At 40.7% G+C, this 27448-nt stretch overlaps 1 protein-coding gene across 1 annotated transcript; it reads left to right on the plus strand.

Moving 5' to 3' along the window:
* The first annotated feature begins 1003 nt into the window (after window positions 1–1003).
* clcn1b (chloride channel, voltage-sensitive 1b) lies at window positions 1004–27402 on the plus strand. The gene is made up of 23 exons (XM_062423116.1): window positions 1004–1054; window positions 11767–11989; window positions 13710–13841; window positions 13959–14087; window positions 14276–14409; window positions 14838–14915; window positions 17813–17891; window positions 19923–20048; window positions 20477–20561; window positions 20666–20767; window positions 21395–21479; window positions 21935–22090; window positions 22216–22285; window positions 22376–22486; window positions 23240–23453; window positions 23564–23697; window positions 24069–24235; window positions 24355–24424; window positions 24515–24597; window positions 24862–24906; window positions 25032–25136; window positions 26054–26140; window positions 26437–27402. Exons 1-23 carry the CDS (start codon window positions 1004–1006, stop codon window positions 26893–26895), a joined length of 2925 nt encoding a protein of 974 aa, XP_062279100.1. The 3' UTR covers window positions 26896–27402.
* The last annotated feature ends 46 nt before the right edge of the window (window positions 27403–27448 follow it).

Consider the following 27448-nt stretch of genomic DNA (forward strand, 5'->3'; position numbering starts at 1 on the left):
GGTTAAGAGGGATCTGTGTGTCTTTGTGGTTGTCATGATGGCAGCCTGAAAAGAGGAACCAGAGCAAAAGACCCTCAGAGAAGTTTCGAGACGTTTAGATTATCCCTTTCTGAGCAGGATGCCGTCTCATCGGGGTGCAGAGCAGTAGAGGTTCACCCTGAAGTCCCCTGATGTGCTGCACATTCGCTCAGCTCGCTTCCTTTGGGACATCTGAACCTCATGCGGAGGTTAAGCAATATGGGGATCGCTTTCCTGGGCTACACATTGGAAGCTATTACCAAGTTGTATTTTTGGGGTGTGTGTTTTACTGCGTGAGGGAGCATTCGGGGTGCTTTTTCCCCCCTCAGAGAGGACCCTCATAGCATGTGAGCGTTACGGGGATTGCCTTGCATCATTGGCTGCTGTGAGCTGTCAGAGGGGTGTCGTGTGTACCTTCCTGCTCACGTTGCAGGGGCAGCCCTATGGGGGGTTGCCCTTCCAAGCCACAACCCCCCCTCCACCCTCCGCACCCTCCCCTGTCCAAACAAGAACAGTCCATCCAAACATACGCACACCTAATGACCGGCTGGCAGGGAGGGTGCTGCTAAGGGCAACAAGTTGTGTATGTGTGTGTGAGAGTGTGTGTGTGTGTGTTATTAGGTGTCTGCAGTTCTAATAAAGGAAAGCGCTGCGTCCTTCACTGGCTCATCAGATGGCTTTGCTCTGCTTTGTCCGCCTCTCTGATTTCTGTCTGTGTGTCTGTCAGTGCTGCAGTGGAGCTGGATGGCTGGCAGCCTCTGGATCATCTGGAGAAGAGCGCGTCTGGAACGGACAACATCTGCGTTTTCTGAACTGTGCGTGACTGGTGTGCTTCATAATGAATGTTTTGGAGAGTGAACTGACTTAAATTGTGAAAAGTGTGCATGAGACCAAGTGTGTGTGAGTGTGTGTATGGTTTTGCCCATGCCATTGGAAATGCTGGGGTGTCCAGCAAGGTTATTTTTGGATCAGTGACAGCGTGTCAATGGCTGCAGATGCATCCCAAAGAAACGCTCTGAGGTACCAACAGACCCTGGTAGGTCTTCCTGATCGTCCTTCACCTGTCTGCTTTGCTATCTGTCTCATAATGTGTCCTTTCTACTTGGTTCATGTGCCTCTACCTGCTTCTCCATCATCTCTTCATCTACCCACCTCTCTTCCAACCACTCTTTACTCTTCTGCACTTTCACTGTTTCTCTCACCCCTACATTTTTTTTCTTTCTTCCACCACTACCTGCTAATCACTTGTTTTTGTCTACCTCTCTCTTGCCTTTCTTCTTGCTTCTCCCCTCTATTCAATTAGTGCTCTTCAAATCATCTATCTTCCTCCTCTGCTCTCTTTTGGAACATTTCTGCAACTTGTGAAGTTTTTTTTTCATACAGCCCTCAAACACATTAACAGTCTCTGCTGATTTCACACTGCCTACATTATGAAACTGCTGAGTGAAGGTGTTAAACGGATAGTCATCCTTTGCAGTAAACAGGAATTTTTTTTTTTTTAATTCACAACACCAAATATATTACATGATGTCTTGCATTTGATTCATTTTGCCTTTTTGCATTGACCAGATCACGTCCTTAAATAATGTCTTCTCCGTGACTTTCTATCTGTACGGCTCCTCAAGCTGAAGCCTTGTAAAGTCATTACTCTTTTCATGTGTTGGTGGATATAAATACCTGTATACAGGAAACCTGAGCAGACAGGTTAGACGTGCGTGTTAAGATGAAGTCATGTCACTATATCCTTCAGTTCATCTGTTTAAATGCTCATCCAGAATGATGGTCATTCCTCCCAGGAGCATCTCAGGATGCCGGGCGGTGTTTCACCACAACTGACAATCACACCCACTCTGTAAATGACTCACAGCAGATCGGATTGTTTCCCTATTTTTCAGCAGGTGATTTGAAGGGATGTGTTGTGTTGATGTACGGGGACTGTGAACTATAAAATGAGAGGATGACAGATACATGAGCAGCGGTAGAGCAGCTGCGGTGTGTATGTGTGCGTTAGAGCAGTCTGAGCAACTGACAAAGTGAGTAGGAGGAGTGACAGAGTGTCAGTACCGCTCCTCTTCTCCTCTGAGAAGATGGACCAATGCCCAAAGTAAATCACTAATCCCCCCCGGCCCCTTATGGAGCCTCTTGGTGGTTGGGTGCACAGGTCAGATCTAAATAAGAAATCTCTATTAATCACACTATTTACTGGCTTTACTGGTCTGTCTGCGAAGTCGCTGGGCTCTCAGGTGTGAAAGCCGTGATGTGTGTACGAGAGGAAATTAGAGCCTTGAAGGATTTGAGGAGTTTATGTGTAGAGCTGTTAATAGATCAGTGTAATATAATTTATTTATTGATCAGGAGCAGGATTTGGCTGTGTATATTTTCAGGGTGATGGCTTAGACAGTTAAATCTTCACAGATACACGTAGGGGCTGTGATTTAATGACAGACGTCTGTGTTTTTGAGTGTTCCCGGTAAGGTTTGACTCAGGGTAAAAAACATCAGCGCCTCTCCTGATACATACTGGACTTATGATCTGACAGCACTTCATGCAGATTCAACTCTGTGCACTTTATTGATATTTTGCACGGGTTACACTTTATTGTTAATGTAACTTACTGTTATTGTAAATTTTAATTATGTAAAATTCAATAAAGATCTTTTTAAAATAAAAAAAGAAAGGAAAAAAATGCATCCAAATTAAACTTTTGTTAGATTAATTGAATTTTGTGTTGTTTTAACACCACTGAATAATTTACTATTCAAATCAATTCACGACATAACAACACACACTCGTTAGGACCTGCTTCGCATTTAACATGCTCTTTTATGCTTTATAGGTTCAGCTTTATTGTAGCACTGAAACAGTTCATCAGTTAATCAACAGAAAATTATTTTTTATAATTAATTGATCATTTATGTCTTTTTTTAAGCAATACTGCCAAACATTCAATGATACCAATATCTCAAAAACGGAATATGTCTATGCTTTGGAAAACCATTTAAAAGATTATTATTTTCTGACATTTTATACTTCAGGAAAATAATCTGTATATATCATATTGATTAATTGTTATTGAAAATAATCTTTAGTTGCAGCCCTACTTCATAATCATCAACATTTCATAATAAAATGCAGTAGCTGCCTCCATGCTGCTCATATAGAAGTTGCATAAATAAGACAAATAAATTAGAATAGAATAAAAAAGAAATAGAGGAAGTTAGGGTTTAAAAAAAAAAAAATTACCCAGACAGTTAAGTAAATATTGTCAAACAAGTTTTAAACTAGATGTCTTTTGACCTGCAAATCACCAAATTGATGGTTACTGGTCTGTAAAGTTGTGTTAATTGCTTCCAAGTCACACAGCTGTGATTGACCCTTGACCTTAACAGAGAGGATGTGCCCTCTGTGGACTCGTGTCATGCTGACAGACGTACTGCAGCAGGGTGGTGAGAACACCCATGCTCACATACCGAGTGTTTGTGTTTGCTTTTTATACAACGGCTTGCTGCAGTTTATTATTTGACGGATGCGGATAAAAACAGGGTTGTGTGAGGAGACGAGTCTCAGTCTGCAAGAATGTCAACAGCAGTGAAATGGATCTCATAAGTCTCAAATGTTACAGGCTACTAAAAGGGATAATGTTCACCTGCCAAATGTCTCACAGACTGGAATGACTGGGATGCAGACGATTAAGCCATTAAATTTATACGATATCACAGCCATTTGATCTGTCTTTTCATTTACAGAGGTGGCTCTAATTGTAGTAATTAAACCAGTAGTCGTGACATCAATTACTACAAGATGTTAACATGCGAGAGAGCGTCAATAACGTGTCATTGTTTTCGTGTAAAGGTTAAAGCGCTCCATCTGTCTGTACAGCAGGCCTCCTGGGAGAGATGGACCTGAAAGAGAGACAAACAGCGTGAGAGAGGGAGAGGTGCGGAGAAGTGTGTCAGTGAACATTGGGTCACACTGCTGCTAAATTTATCCACGAGTAAGGTTTCACCTCAGGGTTGGGGGGGTTGGATGGATGGGAACAAGGGGTGTTGATAGGGAAAGTTTTAGGGGGGAAGAGTGAAAGGTGAAAGGCTGCACACACGAGTTCAAGCGTGGGTGAGACGGCTTGGAAAAGAAGTGCGAGATCGTCTCTGTGTGTGGCAGCAAAGGAGAGAAGAATCTGATTTCCAGTGTGTGTAATGGCAACTTATAGAGCTGCAGAGTCGGGGAAACAAACAAAACGCTGCACTGAATATGAACGAGGGCTTCATTTCACTTCATTCAACACACCTTAACTTGAACACTTAAAATGGAACAAAGAACAATACATAAATGAAACCGCAAATTAGGGAAATTAAAGGAATTAAAGTATATTAGAGACACACAAGAATGTGAGCAGAAACGGGCAAGTAAATGCATGTTTGATATTGTACTCTATGCAAGAATTAGGAGCAACCTATAGTTGTGTTCTGTTGTTACAATATTAGGAGGATAATTTATAATTTTAAGTTTTTTAAATGCATTATACAGAAGCAGTGCAAAAATTGTTTTAATTTGATTCAGAACTTGCAGTGATTTATGTGTAGAGGCTTAACATTTAGTTCGCAAATGCAGGATTGAGCTAAAATAATCATCATTACTGTGTGGTTTACAAAATATAACAATGACAAAGTCAAATAAAAATAATGTAAGAGTAAAAACATTATTGAAAGAGTCTTAGAGAAATGAGTCATCCACACATAAACAGCAGCAAGAAGGTCATAGTAGGCTGTGAGGAGGAGAAAAGTTTCTTAGCTGGTTTTACTGCTAAAAAGAAAACTGCTTCCATCTATCAGTTTTTCTGATCCTGTTTGTGTCGCAGAGGGAGGCTGGAAATGCAGCCCTGCATAGGCCAGAAAACACAATCAGACATTCAGTGGGAAATCTGCACATCCAGATATTAATTAACCTCACAGTTCCAAAACCTGAAACTGTGCACTGTATTCACTCATCCACAAAACCACAGAGGGCTGATGTTAACCAGATATAACATCTGTTCTTTTTTTACACATAAAAGTCAGTAAAACACTACAGTCCTCCAAACTCATATTTATTGTTTATAGCTACCAGGTGACAGAAAACCAGCAGCACTCTGGTCCCCATAGACACAAAAAAACACATGAGGACTGCTTGGTCACAACAGAACTGTTAGTGACCCATTTTAAGTCCCAATGAACATCTGCAGAAAGTAACTGTATAGATTAGAGACAGACTCATGTTACTAATGTACTCATACAATGTTTTACTGGCTGTATTTTTTATGTATTTGTGACCCTTGTTTTTCATACTTCATTTAAATCTTTTCGGATTTGTCTTTTTATTTCTTGTTAACTGTTTTTTAAAAGTTTACTGTCTAAAAATATTTACCTCGTGAGGCAGCTGGATCACAAGAACCTGTGAGATGCCATCCTGTCAGGCTTCAAGTGATGCGCTTGTGTCAATCAGGGGAGGTCTCCCGTGATCTTGTTAATCCAGTTGCCTCGTGAGGCAAGACAGTGATAGACAGATGGTTCATCCAATCACCTGCCAATTTTTTTTTTTTTTAAGTAACCCTTTTTCAAACAGTTTCCAAGGGCAACTTTCTCAGATGGTTCTGTGTAACAAACCATCTGGTGTGTCAAGTTAGTAAAATATCCAGTCTCAGTATATATTGTCTAGAGCTACAAGAATTAGTTGATTAATCCAACGACGGGGAATTTAAAATCAGCAACTATTTTGATAAACAAATAATAATTTCAGTCATTGTTTAAGTGCAAATGTCAAATGTTTTGTGGTTCCAGTTTTTCTTATGTGACACTTTGCTGTTTTTCTGTCAAAATATGACAGTATATCAAGGTTTTGGGCTATTAGTGAGACAAAACCAGCCAATTGAAAACATCACTGTGACCTCTAAGATATTTTGAATGCAATTGTTTCACTATTTATTCAAAGACAACATGATTAATATAGAAAATAACTGACATATTCATGTATAATGCCCTAATATTAGTTTTAATAACCACATTTGAGGAATCACTACCAAAACTAAATTGCAAATATCAGCCAGTATATCATTACCAGATCTAATGACAAACTCAAACTGAAATCTGAAAAGAAAACATGATAAAAAAGTTGAACTTTTGAGTTTAAGTATGTCCTTCAGTCCAGTACAGCACCATCCGACCTGTCCCACACAATGTCAGTATGCTCATGGTCTCCACTCAGTCAGCACATATTATTTTCATACCTGAAGCTTGTGTACTAACCTTGGTATCATTTATGATCCTGCTGCAGGACTCTGCAGGATCGGCCACATGACTATGAATCTACCCCTCAGAATTAAGAGCTGCTGACAATTTTTCGACAAGCCCCACGTGTCCGACTTAACCTCTACTGCTCTCCTCTGTGTGTGTGTGTGTGTGTGTGTGTGTGTGTGTGTGTGTGTGTGTGTGTGTGTGTGTGTGTGTGTGTGTGTGTGTGTGTGTGTGTGTGTGTGTGTGTGTGTGTGTGTTGTGCTGATCCTACCTGTCAGTTACTGGAGTCTATACTGTATGGAAGGCAGGTAACAGGTACAGTCTTGTGTCCGTCACATCGGCCAAAGACAGGGAAGGACAGATGTAAGACACAGATATCCAGAGAGGGAATTACAGTTTATCAGAGACACAAGAGCGTGAGCAGAAAACGAGCAGAGGAACAGCTGGAAAGATGAATGAGCGGATCAACACTTTTGAGACAGGTCTGAATATAGATCAGTTTCTGGTAAGCTCTACAACCTTGTTTATATGAGGTTTGTTTTTTTACTGCTGTTATATCAGTTTTTGCAACAGCTCACATGAAAGCTGGAAGAAGTTTGCCTCTGGTTATACTTTTGTAATCTTTAATTTATTTACTTTAAATCTTTTTAATTTTTATTGCTATGACATAACTCAAACCAGCTGTAGAGGGGATGAAAAGGGCCTCTGCAGTTGCTTTTTTTCTGGATTACTTGGTGTGAAGTTGAACCGCAGGCTCACACACAACACATGGAAGTTTACAGTTTGGTTTATTTTTCTCTTTTGGCGGCGCCGACATGCCTTAATTAGAAGATGACAGCTTGAACAGCGTTTGGACGAGGCATGGCATTGTTATTGTGCTGGTTAATTAGTGTATGCATATGGAGACGCGTTTGTGGAATGTGTGTGTGTGTGTGCGTGTGTGTGTGTGTGTGTGCGTGTGTATGTGTGTGTGTGTGTGTGTGTGTGTGCGTGTGTATGTGTGTGTGTGTGTGTGTGTGTGTGTGTGTGTGTGTGTGTGTGTGTGTGTTTGTGTGTGAGGAGGAGGAAGGGGGGGAGAGGGGAGGGTTGGGGTTTAATCTCCTGATCTATCTGTCAGTGAGTGGGTCAGATTTTATCATTAACCTTGTGCTATGGGACAGGGCTACATTGTTGTAAGGCCTTAACACACACATAAACACACAAAACACACAAACACACACACACACACACACACACACTCACACACAAACCAGCCTCCGTTTAGCATGCTTACAAACACAAACTTAGCATGCTTAAGAACACACACAAACAAACACATACACACACACACACACACACATATATTTATGAATATGCAGTGCTGACTCTCTCCCTCTCATAAGGGAACATGCAGGAATGTACGATTATAATTTTTAATTAACTTTCAATGTCACACTGCCCTTCAACCTCTGCATCTACCACCAGCTCCCACTTAGACTCAACCTCTCTCTCGCTCTCGCTCTCTTTCTCCCTGCAAAACTGTTTCAGATTCTCTGTTTACACTAGTTTCTTACATTTTTAATATCTTTGCGTCTCCTTGTTAAAACCAGCAGCTCCATGAACGAATTCAAAGCCCCTCGGCAGCTCAACAGCATAATTTAACACAGGCTTTGTGTTCCTTACAAAGCCGAGGGGATGGATGGTTTACATTTTCCTATTTTGTTCATCCTGTGAGACTTGCAATAAGCACAACTGTAGAAGCTTCAGTTCTTACAGTAGAGCAAAAGAAACTAATAATGAGGGGTGCAAGTGCCAGAGATGTACAGTAACGCCTGACTACTTTCATGTGTCCGTCGAGAGATTAAAAAGAGAAAAGTGCCGGAAAATAATAAGAGTCATGAGGGGAGGTGGAAGGAATATTGCAAAGAGCAAATTAGTGCGAGTAGAGAATGAGAGCGTATCTTCTGGTGTTCTTGACGCAGGAAGGTCATTCCACGGCTAGAGAGCCAAAAGACGGCAGCGACAAGCGTGTGAACATTGGGGGGAAACGGAGGTCACTGATGTCATTTGTGGGCCCTGTGGTCAGCGTGTAAATGACGTACAAGGTTACACAGTGACACAGAGGTAAACACAAGGTTGAGAGATGGAGACAGCAAAAGTCACCTGATGCGAATGAATCGCTGCTTTCAGCATCTCTCTCACGCTGTCAGAGCTTTAACTTGTCTCACTTTTGTCTCACGTTTTCAGTTTCAGTTACATTTTGACAGTTCAGCAGACTTGATTGGCGGTGTATAAAAGGGTGCAATGGTAAATATAATGCTTTTTAAACAAACTATTATTTTATTATTATTTTAATCAGCTAGACAAATTTAGTCAAATAAAGTTTTAACTAAAATGATCATAAAATCTCCATCATTTTTAACATGTTGAACAGTCAAGATATTCCTATTATAATGTTATAAAACAGACAGAAGCAGACAGTAGTCACATTTGAGACTCTCGAACAAGTCAACTTTGATTATGAGTTAAATGATTGAATATTGAAAATCAAAATAGCTGCAGATTAACAATATGCCAGTTGACCAACTAATCATTTGACATAGTTAAAAATGAATGTCACTTGAGCTGTGTCAAACCAAATTATTTACAAATATTAACAACTAAATTAACAAAGTTATTTTACACATATATGATAAATGAAAACACACAAAAATTAAGAGAAAGGTGTTTTTAAGGCATTGTTGAGTTAAGTTGAGTTATTAAATGAATATTTGAAATAGGAGCATCCATAGGAAGATCTGGTCCTGTTTAAAATTACATTTAATAACCTACACTATTTAATTAATTTTTCCATATTGACCTTCAAAGAAATATTCATACAGTATAACTTTATATGATCAAATAAAAGCCACAGAATCAAACATTCAATCATATTCTCACAAATGTTCGTGTGTGAGAGCTGCTTTTAATGACACAGTAAAATACAAGATTGTAAATTGCAGGAAAAAGACAGTAGGCCTAAGTCCTCTACAGAATAAAGAACACAAAGGCGACGCTGTTTAGTTTAATAGAGAATATTATATACGTAGGAATGCCTGATTAGTTATTATTTGACATTAATCCTCTAGTTATTGTGTTTGTGGTGGCAGGATGTGAGAAGTATGACAGAAGTCTTTCAGAACAGAGCACAGGTTGCTCTTGTTACTGTACCTGGTTTTGATGGCGTCTGGTGCCAACGCCTGTTTGATGATGTTGATGGATTAGTGCTTTGGTGTTAATGTGTAGTGCTGCGGTGGTGAGGTGGTCTGCAGATGAGGACAGGGGACAGAACAGAGCTGCTACCACATCATGCTGAAGACAGCTGACGATGAACAGGTAAAGACCTGAGGACCAAAGGTTTCATCTGGTTGGAGAGTGGACAGTGATTTTTTTAATGGTTTTCTTCTATCGGGGCTTCATGAGGACACAGTCTAGTGCTCTTCTGTTCTCTTCTTTAATCTCCAGAAGTTATTTTACTGTATCTGTTTACATATCTTAATAGGCTAGATTTACTTTTTCCAATTATAGCTTTTATGGCTTGTTTGTGCAACTGGATGCGGCGTGACTGTGTGTGGTTTGTGCACAAGTTTAAATCAGGTGAGAGTCTTAAAAGAATATACTAAACAAATTACATTAAATATAGTGCTGTTCTTTAGAAATTACATTATTTTACAAGGCTAATTCTTTATAATATCTGATGGACCAACAAAAACTTGACTTTGAAAGAGATTTTTAGTTCATTCTAACTCCAAAAAAGGAAAAGCCAGCAGTCTGTTTTATTATAATTATTGTCACATGTCATATTCTTTGTTATACCCACAACAACATATTGCACAAAATGTTATTTTCTATTGTTGTGGTGATATACTTTTTTTTTCTTTTTATAATCTACAAACTTCTAAATAAGTGCTCAGGTTTAAATTATTTTAATGTTTACTTTCGACAGAAAATCAAAGGTTATTAAATTACATGTAAAAGGATCCAGCTGCATAAAAACAGAATGATTATAATTCTTCATATCTTAATACTAGTAGAGTATGGTACAGTAATAGAAACATGGACAACAGTGATTGAAATCAGACTTTTGTCAGATGCTGTTTGCAAATAATTTATGCATGTATTTAACTTGTGGCATTTAAAACATCTGGGCAGCTTAGGTGGTAATTTTTTTCTTAACAGAAACTATCCTAAACTGCATTGAAATGATTTCCTGTGACCTGTGATTGAAACTGCCTCACATCATCGCCTTGTCCATTGTAATAACCCTCTCTGGCAGTAAACCAGGTTGAAACCACATTTGCATACTCACAAATATTTAGAAATCATAGTTTGAATTTCTTACCTTGTCACTGGTCTACTGTGCATGATATACTCCGACACTGGTTGCATTCAGGCTCACAAGCTGTTAGAGGTGCAGCATTGTTCTGAATAACAGTTAGTGGTTTGTAGTGTTAGTGAGGTTTAAAATAACATTCTGGATGATTTAGAGACATCAAAATTTCTCAAGAGCCTTTAACAGTGTAACTGCTGGCCGCCTGCTATGTGGTGTATCCATGTATTACTTAAAAACTTCTATATCAGTCACTTTGTCATGTGGCTGTATTGACTCATGTATTATAGCAAAGCACTCAGACTGGTTGTGCAGGGCTGTGTAATGAAGAAAATCTCACCAAAAAAACTTCAAATTGCCTCACATGTGATTGTTCTGCTGTAATTATGTATGTATTTGCAGATCAGATGAGATTGCAGATTGTTTTCGCACCTTTACTATATTATCAGGGAACGTAATTATGTGTGGTTAGCTGAGCTTTAGTCCTGGCTGGGCCTCATGGTTGGATCTGTCAGCACTCCTTTTCTGTGTGAACATGAGACAGAAATGTATGGCAGCCAGCTCCCTGCATAATTTAGTTCCTTGCATTTGCCATGTGCTTCTTCTGTGATCTGTACGTTTTAATTGCTGCACCTGGATCTTGTGTATTTTACAGCTTCTATGGTTTTAACGAGTACGGTGCGAGCTGATCATAAGGTGTCATGTTTTCTGCCCACGTGTGCGTGTGGTTGTAGGTGTAAAGTAGTCGGAAGGGGAAGATGTGGAATGTCCTCTCTTCCAGGATCCCTTCCTCTAGCTACTCTCCTGCCGTGGCCTCCTCTCAGGGAGGGGTTTTTCCGATCTCTATGCCCGTTTTGTCTATTTCTGTCTGCCAGGGTATTCAGGTTGGTGTGTATCCCTTACACACACGCCGCACATTCCCCATCTCTTTCTCGTTATCTCAAGACTCCTCGCACTGGATCTGGTTTTATCCTTCTCCCGAGTCTCAGTTGTCAGAGGTCATTTGTCCCTGTTTTCCCTCTCTCCTGTCCCCCTCTCCTTCCCATGTTGTCCTTCTCCACCATCCTGTCTTGTTGTTTACACTGTATCTCCTTTAAACTCAGTGACTGTCGTGTTTCCCTTCGGTTACAGCTGTACGGTGAGTACAGGGAGCAGCTGGGGAACTTTGCCCGACGGGAGGCTGCCCGTTTGCTCACAGAGAGACAATGGAGAAGACAAGCAGGGGACAACACTGCTGCCCGCAAAGGGCACGGCCGGCGACATCATCATCATCATCACCATCACCCTGTGAACCTAGAGTCACACCACAGCCACTCATCCTCCAAGAAGCCTCGTCCCTACTCCAAATGTCAAGGTGACAATGGGAATGAGGAGTTTCCAACACATATAGAAACATTTAATGCTTTACAAAAGATTTTGTTCAAAGGTGCAAACAGTTTCCATGGTCATGCTTTAGTGGTTTCCATGACACCTCAAGTGGTAACCATGAAACAGAGGTAGAAATGTACCTTAACTAAGTACCTGCATTTGATTTTTGCTTTCCCTTTTTTGTGTGAAACTTCATACTTTTACTACACTATGCTGCAGATAGATAGAGCTGCATTTATCTTGAAGGCTTCAATTACTGGTTACTTTCCACACTGTGATTTTACAAGCAACACCATGGGTTCATAAAACATGATGCACTGCAATAGTTTGATTAGGCTGCAAGACTACATGAGGCAGTTGGATTTATCGCCTCCTGGTTAACGCTCTGGAAAAGGACTGTTCTTTTACTTTCTGTTGTTAACTGCTGCAAGGTTTGGACACTACTGTGAACACCCAATGAGCACCATGATTACTATTTCATTGCTCTTAATATCGTCATTTTGTTTCATTTTGTAGACACTGCGTTGTTCTCTACTCTGTTGTGTTGCAGGATGGTCATATTGTCCCCCAGCACATGAACACATGGACACTTTGGATTGCATTACATTGCACAAGTGTTACCTACAGACACACTCCACCTATTTTTACACATCAGAGTCAATTTGCTAGTCATGGAGAGAACTACTCAGCCTTTGAAAACAGTTATATAATGATTTCTGTGGATCTGGAAGAGCTTTGTCAAGTTTGAAAAGATTACTCAGCCGACATCACTTGACAACAGTATCACTTGATATTTTACTATCTGAAGAGTTTTAGGCCTGGAGATAACAAAACTTTAACAGAGAGGATTTGATACAAATGATGGGTATTGAGTTTATAGCAAGATTACCATTATTTTGGCCACAAGTGGCAATTACATCGCACAAATTTGAACAATGTGTTAACTCTTTTCCTTTTGTGACACTGAAATATTTTTTCTGTGACATTTTAAAACATAGTGTAATAGCAGCACAAATAAAATACAGTTATAAAGTCAGCGAACTGATGACAGTTACAGCGATATCAATCTAAAGTTTGCTAACATTAACTTAACACCAGACACAAAACTGGTTGCAGTAAAACCCCTAAGTGTGTTAAACCAAGCAGAGATGTTTCTTATAATCCTATATTTCTTATCTTTCCATTTGTTAGAGAATGAGTGTGTCAATTCATAGGATCTTAAATTGATATTTTGACCATCCAGGCTTTGCTGCATTGATTTAACTGTTCATTTTTCCTTTTTCCTCTATATTTGTGTAAGTGCTGCACTAAATTGCTGGCAAATCCCTTTTTTGGGTCTGGATGTAGTTTTACATGGTGAAAATTCATCTTTTGCATATTTAGTAAACAATTTAAACATGTTATGCCCCACTACCAGTAAACTAGCCAGTTGTATTTATATTGTCTTTTTAAATATTTATGTGTATGCACCTTTGTTTGAAGAAAACATGATGAAGGATGCACATACATTCATTTCTAAATGTCAAAAAACCACAAACCATGGAGATCATTCTACCTACTGATACCTCAGTGATACTCATCACATCTGCCCATAATCACCCTGAATGATTTCCTCTCAGGCTTTGCTACAATAACTAACTGTCAGTAATTAAATCAAATGATAAATGGATTCACGGCGAATCATTAATTTCATCACTCTGTCCCAGATTGTTTGGCTCGTGTGCGGAGGTACATAGTGACCAAGTTGGGGGAGGACTGGATTTTCCTGGTTCTGCTGGGCCTGACTATGGCTCTGGTCAGCTGGAGCATGGACTACACCAGCGCCAAGAGCCTGCAAGGTACCACATGTCAAGTTCGCGAAGATCATTACAGTCAAATCTACAGTTTGAGAACACAAGTTTCAATTCAGGTTAAAGCACAGCGTTCTCTTTTTTCTGTATATTTCTGTCTTTCAGCCTATAAGTGGATACATGGAGAGCTTAAGGGCAACGTGCTGCTCCAATACCTGGCCTGGGTTACCTATCCCATGATCCTTGTCATGTTCGCTTCGCTCTTCTGTCACCTGGTTTCCCCACAGGCCATCGGTATGCTCTCCATCACCAGTCAGCCTCTTTAAACCTCTCCCAGCATCTGTTTTTTTCCCTCTGTTTACCTCCTGTTGTGTGTTGAATCGCTGCATTTTAACCTCTTTTTCATAACTAACTACTCTCACCAACCTTTCGCCCACATGTTTAATGTCCTTCATCATCTTTTCTTCCTCTTTTTTTAACAGGTTCTGGTATTCCTGAACTGAAAACCATCCTGAGAGGCGTAGTGCTGAAGGAATATCTGACCCTCAAAGCCTTCATAGCGAAAGTCATCGGCCTCACTGCCGGCTTGGGCAGTGGGATGCCAGTGGGCAAAGAGGTAAACAAACCCGTCTTTTTCATCTTTTTACTATCTGTCTATTAGCTCTTCCTCTCCATCTATTATCATCTATTGATCCAGCATCACCGCCATCCTGCCTCTATCTTTTCTTTTCATTCTCCATCACTCTTTCGGTTCTTCCTTCAAGCTCGGAGGATAATAAATCATATTCTGTCATGTTTTTCCTCTCTCCCCTCCTCTCACGGGACCTGAGCAAATTATTCAAGTCCTCGGCAAAGGAGTACATTTATTCTCCCCATTACCGTGGCAGGGCAACTGTCAAATCCAGCAATTATACAATGATTTATCTGTTCTGATTCAACATGTCCCAGTTTAGACTCTTTGCTTTACACACAGTTGTCAGTGTCTGTGTAGATGACTTTACGTGTCGCTCATCTGTGTCAGTCATGTCTTCCCGTCACCTCCAGGGTCCGTTTGTCCACATCGCCAGCATCTGTGCGGCCGTGCTGAGTCAATTCATGTCCATCTTCTCTGGAGTCTATGAGGTAAGCCGAGGCCCTGACCAAAACAGACTGCATTACCCATAAGCCTCGTCTCCTCAGTCAGTATACTAATGAAGATGTGGAATGCAGTTTCTTCATCATAACACGCTTTGTTGTTGTTTTTTGTGTTAATTACAGAGTTCCCACAGGCAATAAAAACCTTTATATTTAAAATTCAGAAAAATGAAATTGGACGGAGCCTGGGAGGGGAGGAAAAAAACTAATTTGTGCTCTCAAGTTAATAATTTGTGCTCTAAATTTAGTGCTCTTGATTTAACACAATTCACCCTCATGCTATTCTCTAGATCATTTGGATTTAATAAGGATTTATTTTCACCTTGGACTAAAACATGTGGATATACTTCAGGTTTTGACTTGTAAGCACAACTCTGTGTTATCTCTGAGGTCCCTTAAATGTATGCAGAACTGACGTGAATCAAACAACTTTTACCCGTTCATTATCCACTACATATCAGCACATCAAAAAGTAACTGATGTTAGATGGAAATTGTTTTCTCAAACTTCCAGTTTACTGAATGTGTTTGGTGCCGTCTAGAAGGGAATTAGTTATCGTTTTTCTCCATGTTTACTTCCAGGCTCTGTAAAGTTGAAAAAAGAAGCCATGATCTTGAAAATATTGTACCTCAAAACTTGCACTGAGTTTGGATTTCTCATCACGTCTTTACTTGACAAGCCCTTGAGTAACAAATGAGGCATCTACAGCATTTGAGTTTAACCAGACATGCCACTTATAACTGAATTTCAAATTTGTTGAAAGGTCTTTGAAGTTGATGTCAAAGTGGGAACCCTGTGATTGTTGTCCTCTCCCATCTGTGTCTCTCCACCCTGCTCACGCCCTCTCCTCCCCTCCCCTCCCCGCCTCTCTCGTGTCTTTGTTTGGGATCGCTTCCTCGCACCTCGTCTGTGTTTGTGTCTCACTGTATTAATAGTGTGATGGTAATGTCTGGCATGTGTATTAACAGTGACCTCCCATATCCCTCTGTCCCTCCCTATCCTCTCTCTCTTCCCTCACCCCCAACCTCCCCTCGGCTTTTCTCATTCATCCGTGCTCGTCTGTTTCCCCGCTCCTCCCTCTTTCTCTCCCCTCCATCCCTCCCTTTCTGTCTCCACCCTCGACCCTTGACCCCAGAATAGTACCCATAACCAGGACCTGTTGGTGTGTGCGTGTGCCGTGGGAGTGGCCACCTGTTTCGCTGCCCCTGTGGGAGGCAAGTGCCAACCTGCTCTCCCTGACTCACTCAGGCTCAGATCTCCAGTCAGCTTTGTCCACCTGACATAACATTTTTAAAACAGATGTTGAGGTTAAAACTGATCTCAGACCAGTGTCTGGCTCTATGATTGATGATTTAATATTTAAACATGGAGATTACCCTATCGATAATACCTGTGGATTATAAAGTTCTGTCTGCTTTAAGGGGATGATTCAGCTTTTTGCAAAATGTACTTTTTCACTTTTTTTGCTGAGAGAAAAGCTTCATGCAATATGGAGCTAAAGCCATCAGCAGGTTAGTGGAAACGGGGAAACAGCTCGCCTGGCTCTATGAAAGGTGACAAAATCCACCAACCAGCACGTGCAAAGCTCACTAATTAACACCATCGTAACCATGTGCGGATGTTATGATGTATGTGCTGAAATTCATCTGAACAGTGTTGCAATTGCTCAAAATAGTAAGTGACTACAAAGTTGCTCAACTTCTTGTTATAACTGTAAACTTTTATGGACTTAACACCATCCTTTTCATGCAATTATGAGATCTTCTTCACTTTATAACAAGATATTTTCATCTACTTGTCAGTTTTATTTTTTATTCTTTACAGAAAACTGATATAATACAACACATCTTGTTATAATGCAAAACTTTATCATTATTTCACAAAATGAACGTGTCTCTAAAACTTTTCTTTACTAACTTTCTTACCCACAAGATGAATTATCATTAAATTAATTAGAGCTTAGAGGAGCTGATAGGTGCAATTTTGCACCTTTTGGCAAAGCTAGGTGTTTCCACTCTTTATGCTGACCTAAGCTAAATTACTCCCAGCTCCAGCTGCATGTTTAATGTACAAACATAAAAGTGGTATCAATATTCTCACCTAACTCTCAGCAGTAACTGTAAATTATCTGAAAATATCAACTCCATCCCTTCAACAGTGCTGAACTCAAAGTGTCTGAATATGTAAATGTGTGCATTAGCTTCAGTGTGTGCACTAGGTCAGTGATACTATACATTAGTTTTGAATTATAAGGTTTCTGTTTCAAGCAATATCTATATATTCTCAAAAAACAACACAACAAAGGCGATAATAGACAGTCACTAACTCAACTGACTAAAAAAGTTTCACAGAACCTCCTAATTCAAGATCATGAACGATACATGGAAATATTCAATGTCTGTTACCTTATTTCTGTCTGTATGGATCTGTCTGTAAGGAAGACGTAATAACTTTTTTCCCCAGATTGCTTGATTGCATCCTGCATGTCTGATGGCATGTTCATCCTTACTTGTCTTTATACTCCTGATGTGATTATTCTTGTCCTTTATCACCTTTTACCACACTCCAATGAGCATTATTTATTCACTTTATTCCGTTTTGCTTCCCCTCTGTCAATTCTCCCTGTGTGGTTCCCCATCCTGTCCTCTCCACCTTGATCTTTTATTCTCTCTTTCTCCACCTCACTCTCCTGTCTTTCTGTCTGCACTCTTGTCACCTTCATTTTCCCCATCATCATCATCATCATCATCATCATCATCATCATCATCATCATCATCATCATCATCATCATCATCACCTCACGGCTTTCATGCCTCATTCTCTCTCATCCTGTCCTTTACCCCTCTGTTTCTTCCTCTCCCTCTCTGTGTTTCCTGTGTCAGTAGAACCCTTATGGTTACACAGATATTCTGACTGTTGGCTGTGCCGTTGGGGTGGGATGCTGTTTCGGCACTCCTCTTGGAGGTACTGTACATCTTGCACGCTAACTCTTACAACCAAACCTCCTGCACTATATATCCCTCTTTACTGGACGGACACTAAACTATGACACACAACAAGTTTCCCTGTAGGGCAATCTAGAAAGTTGGCATTCATTCTTACTCTTGTTTGCTTACTGATTGATCAAATACAAATTTCTTGATCTAAATAATGACATAACTTTTCTAGTTAATTGTTAAATAAATTATTTGTTTAAATACTCTTGAAATTAGTATATATTTGATATATTCAATATCCAATCCTCTTCCCCTGTCTTCTTTTATCAATTACTGGACTCTAAGATCAATGAAAGTGAGTACACCAGGACGTACATACACAAAAAAGCAAGCTCATTCATCATCTCTAAGCTACTTCTCCAAAACAACACTCACATGCCCATATGTACATATAAAGCGTTTTTTTTCTTCTTCACTGTAATCATTCCTCTTGTCGATGTTAGCTGTGAAACAATTCTTTAGTCCTTAAGAGAGCATGAAAAAATGCATTAAAAGTTGAACAAAAGCTAATACAAGACCTCAGCAGTCTGGGTTAGAAAACCAAAGTTACAGTATTTTACTATAAATATTCCTCTTTGTGTTGCTTTCCCTTTGACCTGACTCTCTAAGCAAACCATGTTGAAACACAAAGAGGACATTTCATACTAAAAAGACTAGGTTTGGAGGATACCCACTTGATTTGTTTAACTCAGACTGAAAAAGCCTCATCAGTTAGTTTTTACATATAGCGATGACCGTGGATTTTGTCCCCCATCATATTGACATTAAAAACAATTTAAGCAATATATGGGCATGTGAGTACTGTATCAAGACACAGTACATATTCTTTAAGTTTCATGCCATCCTATATCTAGAAAAAAAACCCGACTTCTGACATATTTCCAGTCTTCAAATATCTTTTCATACACTGAAAGAAATGATCTCATCCTGTTAGGCCTGTGTCAATGCTCCTCATAAGTTCATGTTTATCTTATCACAAGTACAACCACGTTTTGCCACAGGTTTCATCAGGTTCAGTACTCTCACACAAGAACAGTCAGGTACCTCAGTTGAATATCCAACCTACATAAGTCAGTGAGATGTGCATTCAGTCTCATATTTTATTGGGTTCGGGGGGGGAAATCTAGCAAATGTCCATCTGTAACCATCAGTATTAGAGCTGAAACGATGCTGTCTGCTGTTTAGTTTTCTATTTTACCTTTTCAGAGTGATTTTCTTAATGGGCTCTAATGTTTGTTTTATTGCTTCACCGGCTGATTATGCCCCTGTGTTTGTTTGTTGTTGTTGTGTGTGTGTGTGTGTGTGTGTGTGTGTGTGTGTGTGTGTGTGTGTGTGTGTGTGTGTGTGTGTGTGTGTGTGTGTGTGTGTGTGTGTGTGTGTGTGTGTGTGTGTGTGTGTGTGTGTGTGTGTGTGTGTGTCCAGGTGCCTCCCTGATGTGGACAAAAAGCAAGTCCCCTTAACGTTAATTTTAGGTTGAAGACTTGGTTTACATTTAGGGTTAGTTTAGGGTTATGTTAGTGTTAGCTGTGTGGTGGTTATGGTTAAGGCTAAGATAATACTCCAGGAAATGAATGTAAGTCAATGTAATGTCCTCTGAAGTGATGGAAACATGACTGTGTGTGTGTGAGTCTGAGCGAGAGTATGTGTGTGTGTGTTTATTTGTGGTAGAGTGTGTGTATTTGCTCCCTGTGGCTCTCCTGTTGTGTATAATTACACCCTCAGCTTCAAGTGTTTTTGGACTCATTCTGCTTATTTAACTCATTTCTCCTTCTCCCCTGTTTCCTCCTTCTTTTCATTTCCCACACTATCCATCCTCCTGTTTCCTCTCCTTTTTAATCCTTCTTCTCCCTCTGTCCTTCCTCCTCTCTCTCTCTCTCTCTCTCTCTCTCTCTCTCTCTCTCTCTCTCTCTCTCTCTCTCTCTCTCTCTCTCTCTCTCTCTCTCTCTCTCTCTCTCTCTCTCTCTCTCTCTCTCTCTCTCTCTCATCACACCACTACCAGGGGTGTTGTTCAGTATTGAGGTCACGTCTACCTACTTTGCAGTGAGGAATTACTGGCGGGGATATTTTGCCGCCACATTCAGCGCCTTCATATTCAGGGTGCTCTCTGTTTGGAACAAGGATGCTGGTGAGAACATTTAACACACACACACACACACACACACACACACACACACACACACACACACACACACACACACACACACACACACACACACACACACAAACACACACACCCCTGAAAGGACTGCAGAGCTGGCATTTTATGGAAAGTAGCTGGATATGACAGCTAAGTAATTTAGCTTCTTTAGATAAACCAGAAATGTTTCAAGTCATCACCTACAGAATATAAGCAATCCACCAGTATAATTGTAGAGATCCTGCAACAACTTTCAGAAACGTCACCTTATTACAATTATTCATTTTCATTTTTTAGTTTTATATATAAGATAAAATTCATGTATTCATATTTCATGTATTATTTTCAAATTGATTTGCAAATCAACTCTTTGGTTTTTTGTAACATTTGTTTCTCTCTCATTTTGTCTCTCTCAGTCACGATCACAGCTCTCTTCAAAACTAACTTCAGGATGGATTTCCCCTTTGACCTGCAGGAGCTGCCTGCATTTGCAATCATAGGGTGAGGATATTAGTGTGTGTGTGTGTGTGTGTGTGTGTGTGTGTGTGTGTGTGTGTACAGTGATTGAAGTTCAGCTCAGTAATTTCTCTCTTATGTTGTATTAGGATCATATGCGGCTTCCTGGGGGCGTTCTTCGTTTACCTGAACAGACAGGTGGTCCTCTTCATGAGAAGACCAACGGCGCTCACACGCTTTTTGACGAAGCAGTGAGATTCTCAACACACACACACACACACACACACACACACACACACACACACCAAAAGTCACCTTTTTCCACTAAGGGACACATAGCTTTTGTCCCCAACTGGACACAATTAACTTACACACACACACACACACACACACACACACACACACACACACACACACACACACACACACACACACACACACACTGCTGTGGTTAAATGTGGCACTCAGCTCCTAAGCCGCTGTGACTCTGGTAACAGAACATGTTCCCAGGAACTCAAACCATTTGTACATTCAAATCCAATTATTTCTAATGTATCTCAGCTCCACTCGCCAAACTCATCAGTCTCACAACACTGGCCAGGACAGCAGCAAAGCCTTAACAACCTTTCAGCCAGTTATTCACTCAATGGAGAGATTCACTTATCCTTTGAGACTCAACAGTCAGGGAACATTAGCCTCCACCATTAGAGAGCGGCGAGCAGCGGCACCAGGAGAGCTGTACAATCAGTGTTTCTATCATGAGCCATGTTGAAGGTTTCTGAGAATGTATACTTGACTGTGTGTGTATTTCTGTGTGTGTGTGTGTGTGTGTGTGTGTGTGTGTGTGTGTGTGTGTGTGTGTGTGTGTGTATGGCCAGTCGATTGATCTATCCAGGTGCAGTAACACTGATCATCGCCACCTTCACGTTTCCTCCTGGATTCGGACAGTTTATGGCTGGAGAGGTTAGAAAGCACAACAGACATTAGACTCAATCTCCTGTTCTGACTTTTTTTTTTTATGTGTCTTTATTAATATTTGTGATATTTTTGAGAAGGGGACATTTGAGTCTAGACTGTGTAGATTTGTCATAATATGCTGTAATATTTTGTATTGTCTACTACATTTGCGCAAGTATTAAAAATTTTATTTGAACATTTTTTGTATACTTTTTGTCTGACCACTAAACTATGACATAAATAGGTTATAATCAGTTTTATGTCCGTATATCCTTCTCTCCTTTGTCATGTCGGCTTTTTGTCTCATGACAACCTGATAGGAATGATGCGTTGCCTTTAAGTCCAGTGAAGATTTGGGGGCTTTAATCTACTTAGTTCATTGACTATCTTGCACCTGCGTTTTGAAAAAGGGATCATGTGGAAAAAACAATTTTACAATGTCCTTTTGTTTCCTCCAACAGCTGATGCCCAGGGAGTGTATCAACTCCCTGTTTGATAATTTCACCTGGACCAAAATCTCAGGATCTCCTGCTCCGCCTGGCCTGGGTCGCTCAGCTGCATGGATTCATCCTCACGTCAGCGTCTTTGTCATCCTCATCCTCTTTGTTATCATGAAGGTACCTCTTCCTCCCACTTGCTACGTGCAATAGGTGTTGCCTTGAAATATGTGATAGCATTTTTTATTTTTTTAAACCTCTGGGATCAGTCTCATTGCTACCTTGATCCTGTTTTTGTGTTGCAGTTCTGGATGTCAGCAGTTTCCACTACGATGCCCATCCCCTCGGGTGCCTTTATGCCAGTGTTCATATTAGGTAAGAGGATTTTGTAATGCGAGTGTGGTATCTCCTGCTGAGCTTCAGTTCAGTTTGTCTTTACCAGCATGCCTTATCTCTCTCCTCAAGGAGCTGCTTTCGGTCGCCTCGTAGGGGAGATCATGGCCACTCTTTTCCCAAATGGAATCCTATTTGATGGGATAGTCTACCGCATCCTGCCGGGAGGTTACGCTGTCATTGGTCAGTCTCATACATTAGTTCGGTATTCTGGGTCTCATAGGCCTTGAGATTCCTTGAAGAGTTTAGAGTAGACATATTGCCTTGAATGGATGGCTTAAAGCGCTTGATTTCTTAAAGCAGCCAAATTCACCATTCACCGTCTTCTGCCCCAATGACTGTCCTGGCATTTATACTTCTCATCCTAGACGAAACGTAGTAGAGCAAGTAATGTTGATTTAGCGGCAGTTTAGAAGCAATTTCACCATTTTCACTGGACTTGGTCAAATTTAGACCTTTGTGCTATGATGTTTGTAATTGTACCTAAAAATATGCCAGTTTATTTAGAAGTCACAACTTCACCCTACAACTATGAGACCTCAAACATGATTCAGATTTCCCAAATGAAAACTGTGAAAGGATCAAAAATCACTTTACTAACATAATTTGGATCCTCACACCTTTCATCAAGCAAGATGATAAAAATATTGCAAGAATGAAGTACAACTGATTGATAGTATGTGGGATTTTGTAGTCCTAATGATGACTGTAAGAACCTTGAAGTACTTGTTACCAAAATTAAAGCTAAAATAATTTAAAAGTCTTGAATTTGATGTCCAACTGGGTATGATAAACCTGTTGTTCAACGATTGCTTCAAGCCTAAATAGTCTCTTTGTAAGTCAAAGAGCAATCAGATAGAGGAATAATAACAGACTGATTGTACTTGACCCACAGCCTACCACACATTTTATATCCGCCCCTCTGCTCTCTACCAGGTGCGGCAGCGATGACAGGGGCCGTCACACATACAGTTTCCACTGCGGTAATCTGCTTTGAGCTGACTGGTCAAATCTCCCACATCCTGCCAATGATGGTGGCGGTCATCCTAGCAAACATGGTGGCCCAGGGTCTGCAGCCTTCCCTATATGACTCCATCATACAGGTGAAGAAGCTGCCGTATCTGCCTGAGCTGGCCCTCGGGCACATCAGGTAAAGTGTGAATTCTTATTTTATATGTTCAATATGATGTTTGAGTTTTACATACAGCTGCCGTAGTAAGGCAGTCAGTGATTATTGCATGATGTCTCTGCATCCACCAGCAAGTACAACATCTTTGTGGAGGACATTATGGTACGCAGGGTTAAGTTCTTGTCGTCTCAATCCACCTTTCGTGAATTGGACCATCTGCTAGATAACTCAACACTGAAAACCATCCCCCTGGTCGACTCTAAAGGTGGGCGACTTACATCTTCACACTGATTCTTAATGCCTCTATCTTGTTCTATGTACTGTACTTAATCTTAAAGAAAACAGTTTGACATTTTGGGGAATATTGGTATTTACTTTTTTAGCTGAGAATTAGATAAATATATCGATACCACTATCTACTGTCTGTTAAATATGAAGCTGCAGCCATGAGACAATTAGTTTAACTTAGCATAAAATCTTGAATCAGAGTGAAACAGCTAGCTTGGCTTAAGGTAAATTGATCCACTTACAAGAATTTCTTAAATTCACTAATCAGATTAGATTAACTAATCACATTAGATTCCCCAGGAATTAAAGAAAGAAATAATCTTACCAACATCAAAAATCCCCTTACAGAGTCTATGATTCTTCTGGGCTCCATCGAGAGGACGGAGCTTCAAGCTATTTTCGACTGGTGGCTCTCACCAGCGAGACGAGTCTTTGAAAGAGGTCAAAGTTCACCGGGCCATGGCTCCAAAGTCACCTGGGAGTCATTCACCTTTGTAGACGAGGAGGACGGAGAGGTGAGCACAGATAAGGTCAAAAAAACAAAACATGAACTAACTCGACGGTGCATCTGGAGCATGGAAAGTGTTTGTTTAAAAAATGCATGATGCAGTTACACGCTGTGTTTTGCCCCCAGACTACCGCAGTGCAGGATGAACGAAACGGGCCCATCCCATCCCCCAAACCTCAGGATCACAAAAGCTCAGGTAACATTTCCAATGCACATAAACACAGGTTTGCCCATCAAATGTCACTTAGTTTCTTCTGTTACACATGTTGCCATATTATGTCCTCAGCAAAGCGCAACCTGCCGTCTGTCAGGAGGACCCTTCAGAGACTCTTTTCATCCACGTCATCGACGGGCCCGACTGAAACTCAGGTACGCCTGCTGAGATCAACCTTGCATACTTATTATTTTGACCCAAAAGGCTCAGAGGACCTTTACATCATTGATCTGCTGAGGAGCTGGTAGTGACAGCTGAGAGCTTAAGCCAACCTCACTAATGTGATGGGAGATTGAAGTTGGTGAAGTTGACATGTGTTGCAGAGGGTGATGCCATAAAACCACCAGGGGGCATCTTACCATCATCTGTATATATTTTCAAACTGACCCTTGATCTTTGTTGTCTTCTCTTTTCCTCAGGAGACCGCACCCCCTACACTGACTGACACCATGTCCCCAGAGGAGGTACTGTACTTTATTGATTGAGCATCCACACAGCCAACAGTGAGACAATCAAACCATCTCAATCAATAACTACAAGCTCTGTTTATCCTGAGTCCATCTCTATGTCTTGTGATTGGCTGATGCAGATCAAAGCCTGGGAAGAGGCAGAAATGGATAAACCAATCGATATGGAGCAAATACGCATAGACCCCTCCCCATTTCAGCTGGTGGAAAGAACATCCCTGCACAAGGTGAGCACAACAACACCTGAGAAATGTGTCATCACCTGCAAAGATAATGTAAACAGACACTGATTATGCATTTACAATTCATGCACGACTATCGTTTCATATTTACAAATTGAAGATTTTAAATGAACAGTTCAACATTTTGGGAAATATTCTTATTTGCTTGCTTACCGATAGTTAGGTGACAATTTCAATACTGGTCACCCTCATGTCTGTACAATTAAGAAGAAGCTACGGTACAGTCAGCAGCAGTTTCAGCAACAAAACCTGCCCGTCAGCATGTCTAAAACTCACTAAGAAACATGCCATATATCAGTTGTTTAATCTGTACAAAAGCAGAAATGTTATAGTGACACATTTCTGTGTTGCCACTAAACAAGCAGGAATTTCAGGAAGTCACTGCTCCAGGCCATAGTGGTGCAATTTAAACTAAAATCTGGGTTACAAACTGGGGTTGTAGTGTTTGTCAAACGTGAGCAATTACCAGACATAAGGGTCTAATAACAGATGCTATCATGTTTCATCACGTGACATTAATCTCGTAGGATCCAGTGTTTTGCAGCTTGACCCCTACTAGACACTAAAAGTCAGAATTTTGACATTTTTAAATAAGTCTGTCCCTTGCGAACCCCCAATTCACAAACAACTACCTTTTTATGACGTTTTTATTTCTTATGGATGAAAATGGGAACAACAAACTAAGAACTGTACAATGCAGCTCATTCTGTGCATGTGACAAACAACTCTGGATCCTGAACCTTGAATATTATGCTGTGACTCATGCTATGCTATAACGCTGTTTTTTTAACTTGGAGAAAAATTGTTTACGAGGAACAGTGCAGCCATGCAAGCAGAATACGGTTACTGTACAATACATTTAACACTGACTGGATCATGTCCTCCTCTCTCTCATTACTCAGACCCACACTCTGTTCTCTTTGCTGGGTCTCAGTCACGCCTATGTAACCAGTATTGGAAAGCTGGTGGGTGTCGTGGCACTCAAAGAGGTAAATCCACTTCTTCTTTTTTTCCCTCCTCATTTTTCCTTTATCTGCATGCTTTTTTGTCACCTCTCTTGGTCTGATCCTGTAATGTGGCATGACAACGAGCTGTGATGATCTCATGTTGTGGGCAGTTGTTCTGTCACTGAGTGCATCATGCTTTACGCTCTGATTCATGCGGTTATTCCATCAACCGCTCTCACAGCTCTTCTCCCTGGATGTTCACTTTAGTAACAAGAGTGTCTTTTCATTATTATGGTTTGCCTCTGTAGATGTGTCAACCTCTTTCTCTCTTTTAACAGCTACAGAAGGCCATAGAGGGCTCAACTCGTAGCGGGGTGAGGCTTCGTCCCCCTCTGGCCAGCTTCAGAGACGCCAGTAGGAAAACCAAAAAGCACCAGCCTCCCCCATCCGCACCTTCCTCCCCCGCCCGAGAAAGGGAACTTTGGGGGGAGGGGATCGGACTAGAGGGGGAGCTGGCAAGAAAGGACTCCAAAGAGGATTCACAAGGAAAGGTGTCATCTTCCAGAGGAGCACCTGATAGTGATGCTCCCTCCTCCCCCAGCAGTGTGGGGAGCAGCAGTGGCATTCCTGCCACAAGAGGAGCTGAAAGCGCTCCACAGGACCCAGAGACCCCCTCTACCTCCTCCCCTACCTCACACTCACCCCCTGCCTCTCCTGTGTCACCCACAAGCCCTGTTCTCACACTGTCCTCCGTGCAGGAAGAGGGGGAGAGTGAGGAGTCAGATGAGCCCATATAGGAGGCCCCAGGATTCAAAAGAAAAGACTTTTTTTAAAACCTCTTTTTATTTCACTTTTTTTCTCTGGAGACAGAGCTGCTCTCTGGATGGAGGACTCGGACCCATCTGCAGCCCTCACAGACATTCAGCTCTCAGCGAGCAGGACAAGTTGGTGCACACAATGCTCCTGAAACTTGTAGTACAGGATTTTTTTTCTACTCTTATGACAGTCTCACTTTTTTCACTCTCAAAATCTCAGGTGCCTTCCTGTGTCTTTTGATCTACAGACAAACTTCAGCATAATGTTCAATGTCCATCCATATCTTGGAAATGTTGAATGTAGCTGTATGTCATGTTAATTTCAGTAAGAACTGACAGCAATGAAATGTATGATAATGGAATAATATATTGATAACGACTTAATTAATTTGACCTAGAGGTCAAAGTGACCATGCATTTAAAGTTTACTGATTGATTTTAAATTATAACTTACATTTATCATTTATTTGTTCTATTATAAATATTCAAATCACTTATAACATCTGTAATTTAAAATAAATAAATAAATAATAAA

This window comes from Scomber scombrus, chromosome 7, assembly GCF_963691925.1.
Source record: "Scomber scombrus chromosome 7, fScoSco1.1, whole genome shotgun sequence".
NCBI classification, from domain to species: domain Eukaryota; kingdom Metazoa; phylum Chordata; class Actinopteri; order Scombriformes; family Scombridae; genus Scomber; species Scomber scombrus.

What these genes read in the sequence shown, in the direction of transcription:
- clcn1b (XM_062423116.1), top strand. Translation starts at nt 1,004, where the DNA reads ATGGCTGCAGATGCATCCCAAAGAAACGCTCTGAGGTACCAACAGACC. An exon ending in TCCTCTTTGTTATCATGAAG is followed by an intron (nt 22,091 to 22,215) that starts GTACCTCTTCCT and finishes TTTGTGTTGCAG; the next exon opens with TTCTGGATGTCAGCAGTTTC. An exon ending in GGGAGGTTACGCTGTCATTG is followed by an intron (nt 22,487 to 23,239) that starts GTCAGTCTCATA and finishes GCTCTCTACCAG; the next exon opens with GTGCGGCAGCGATGACAGGG.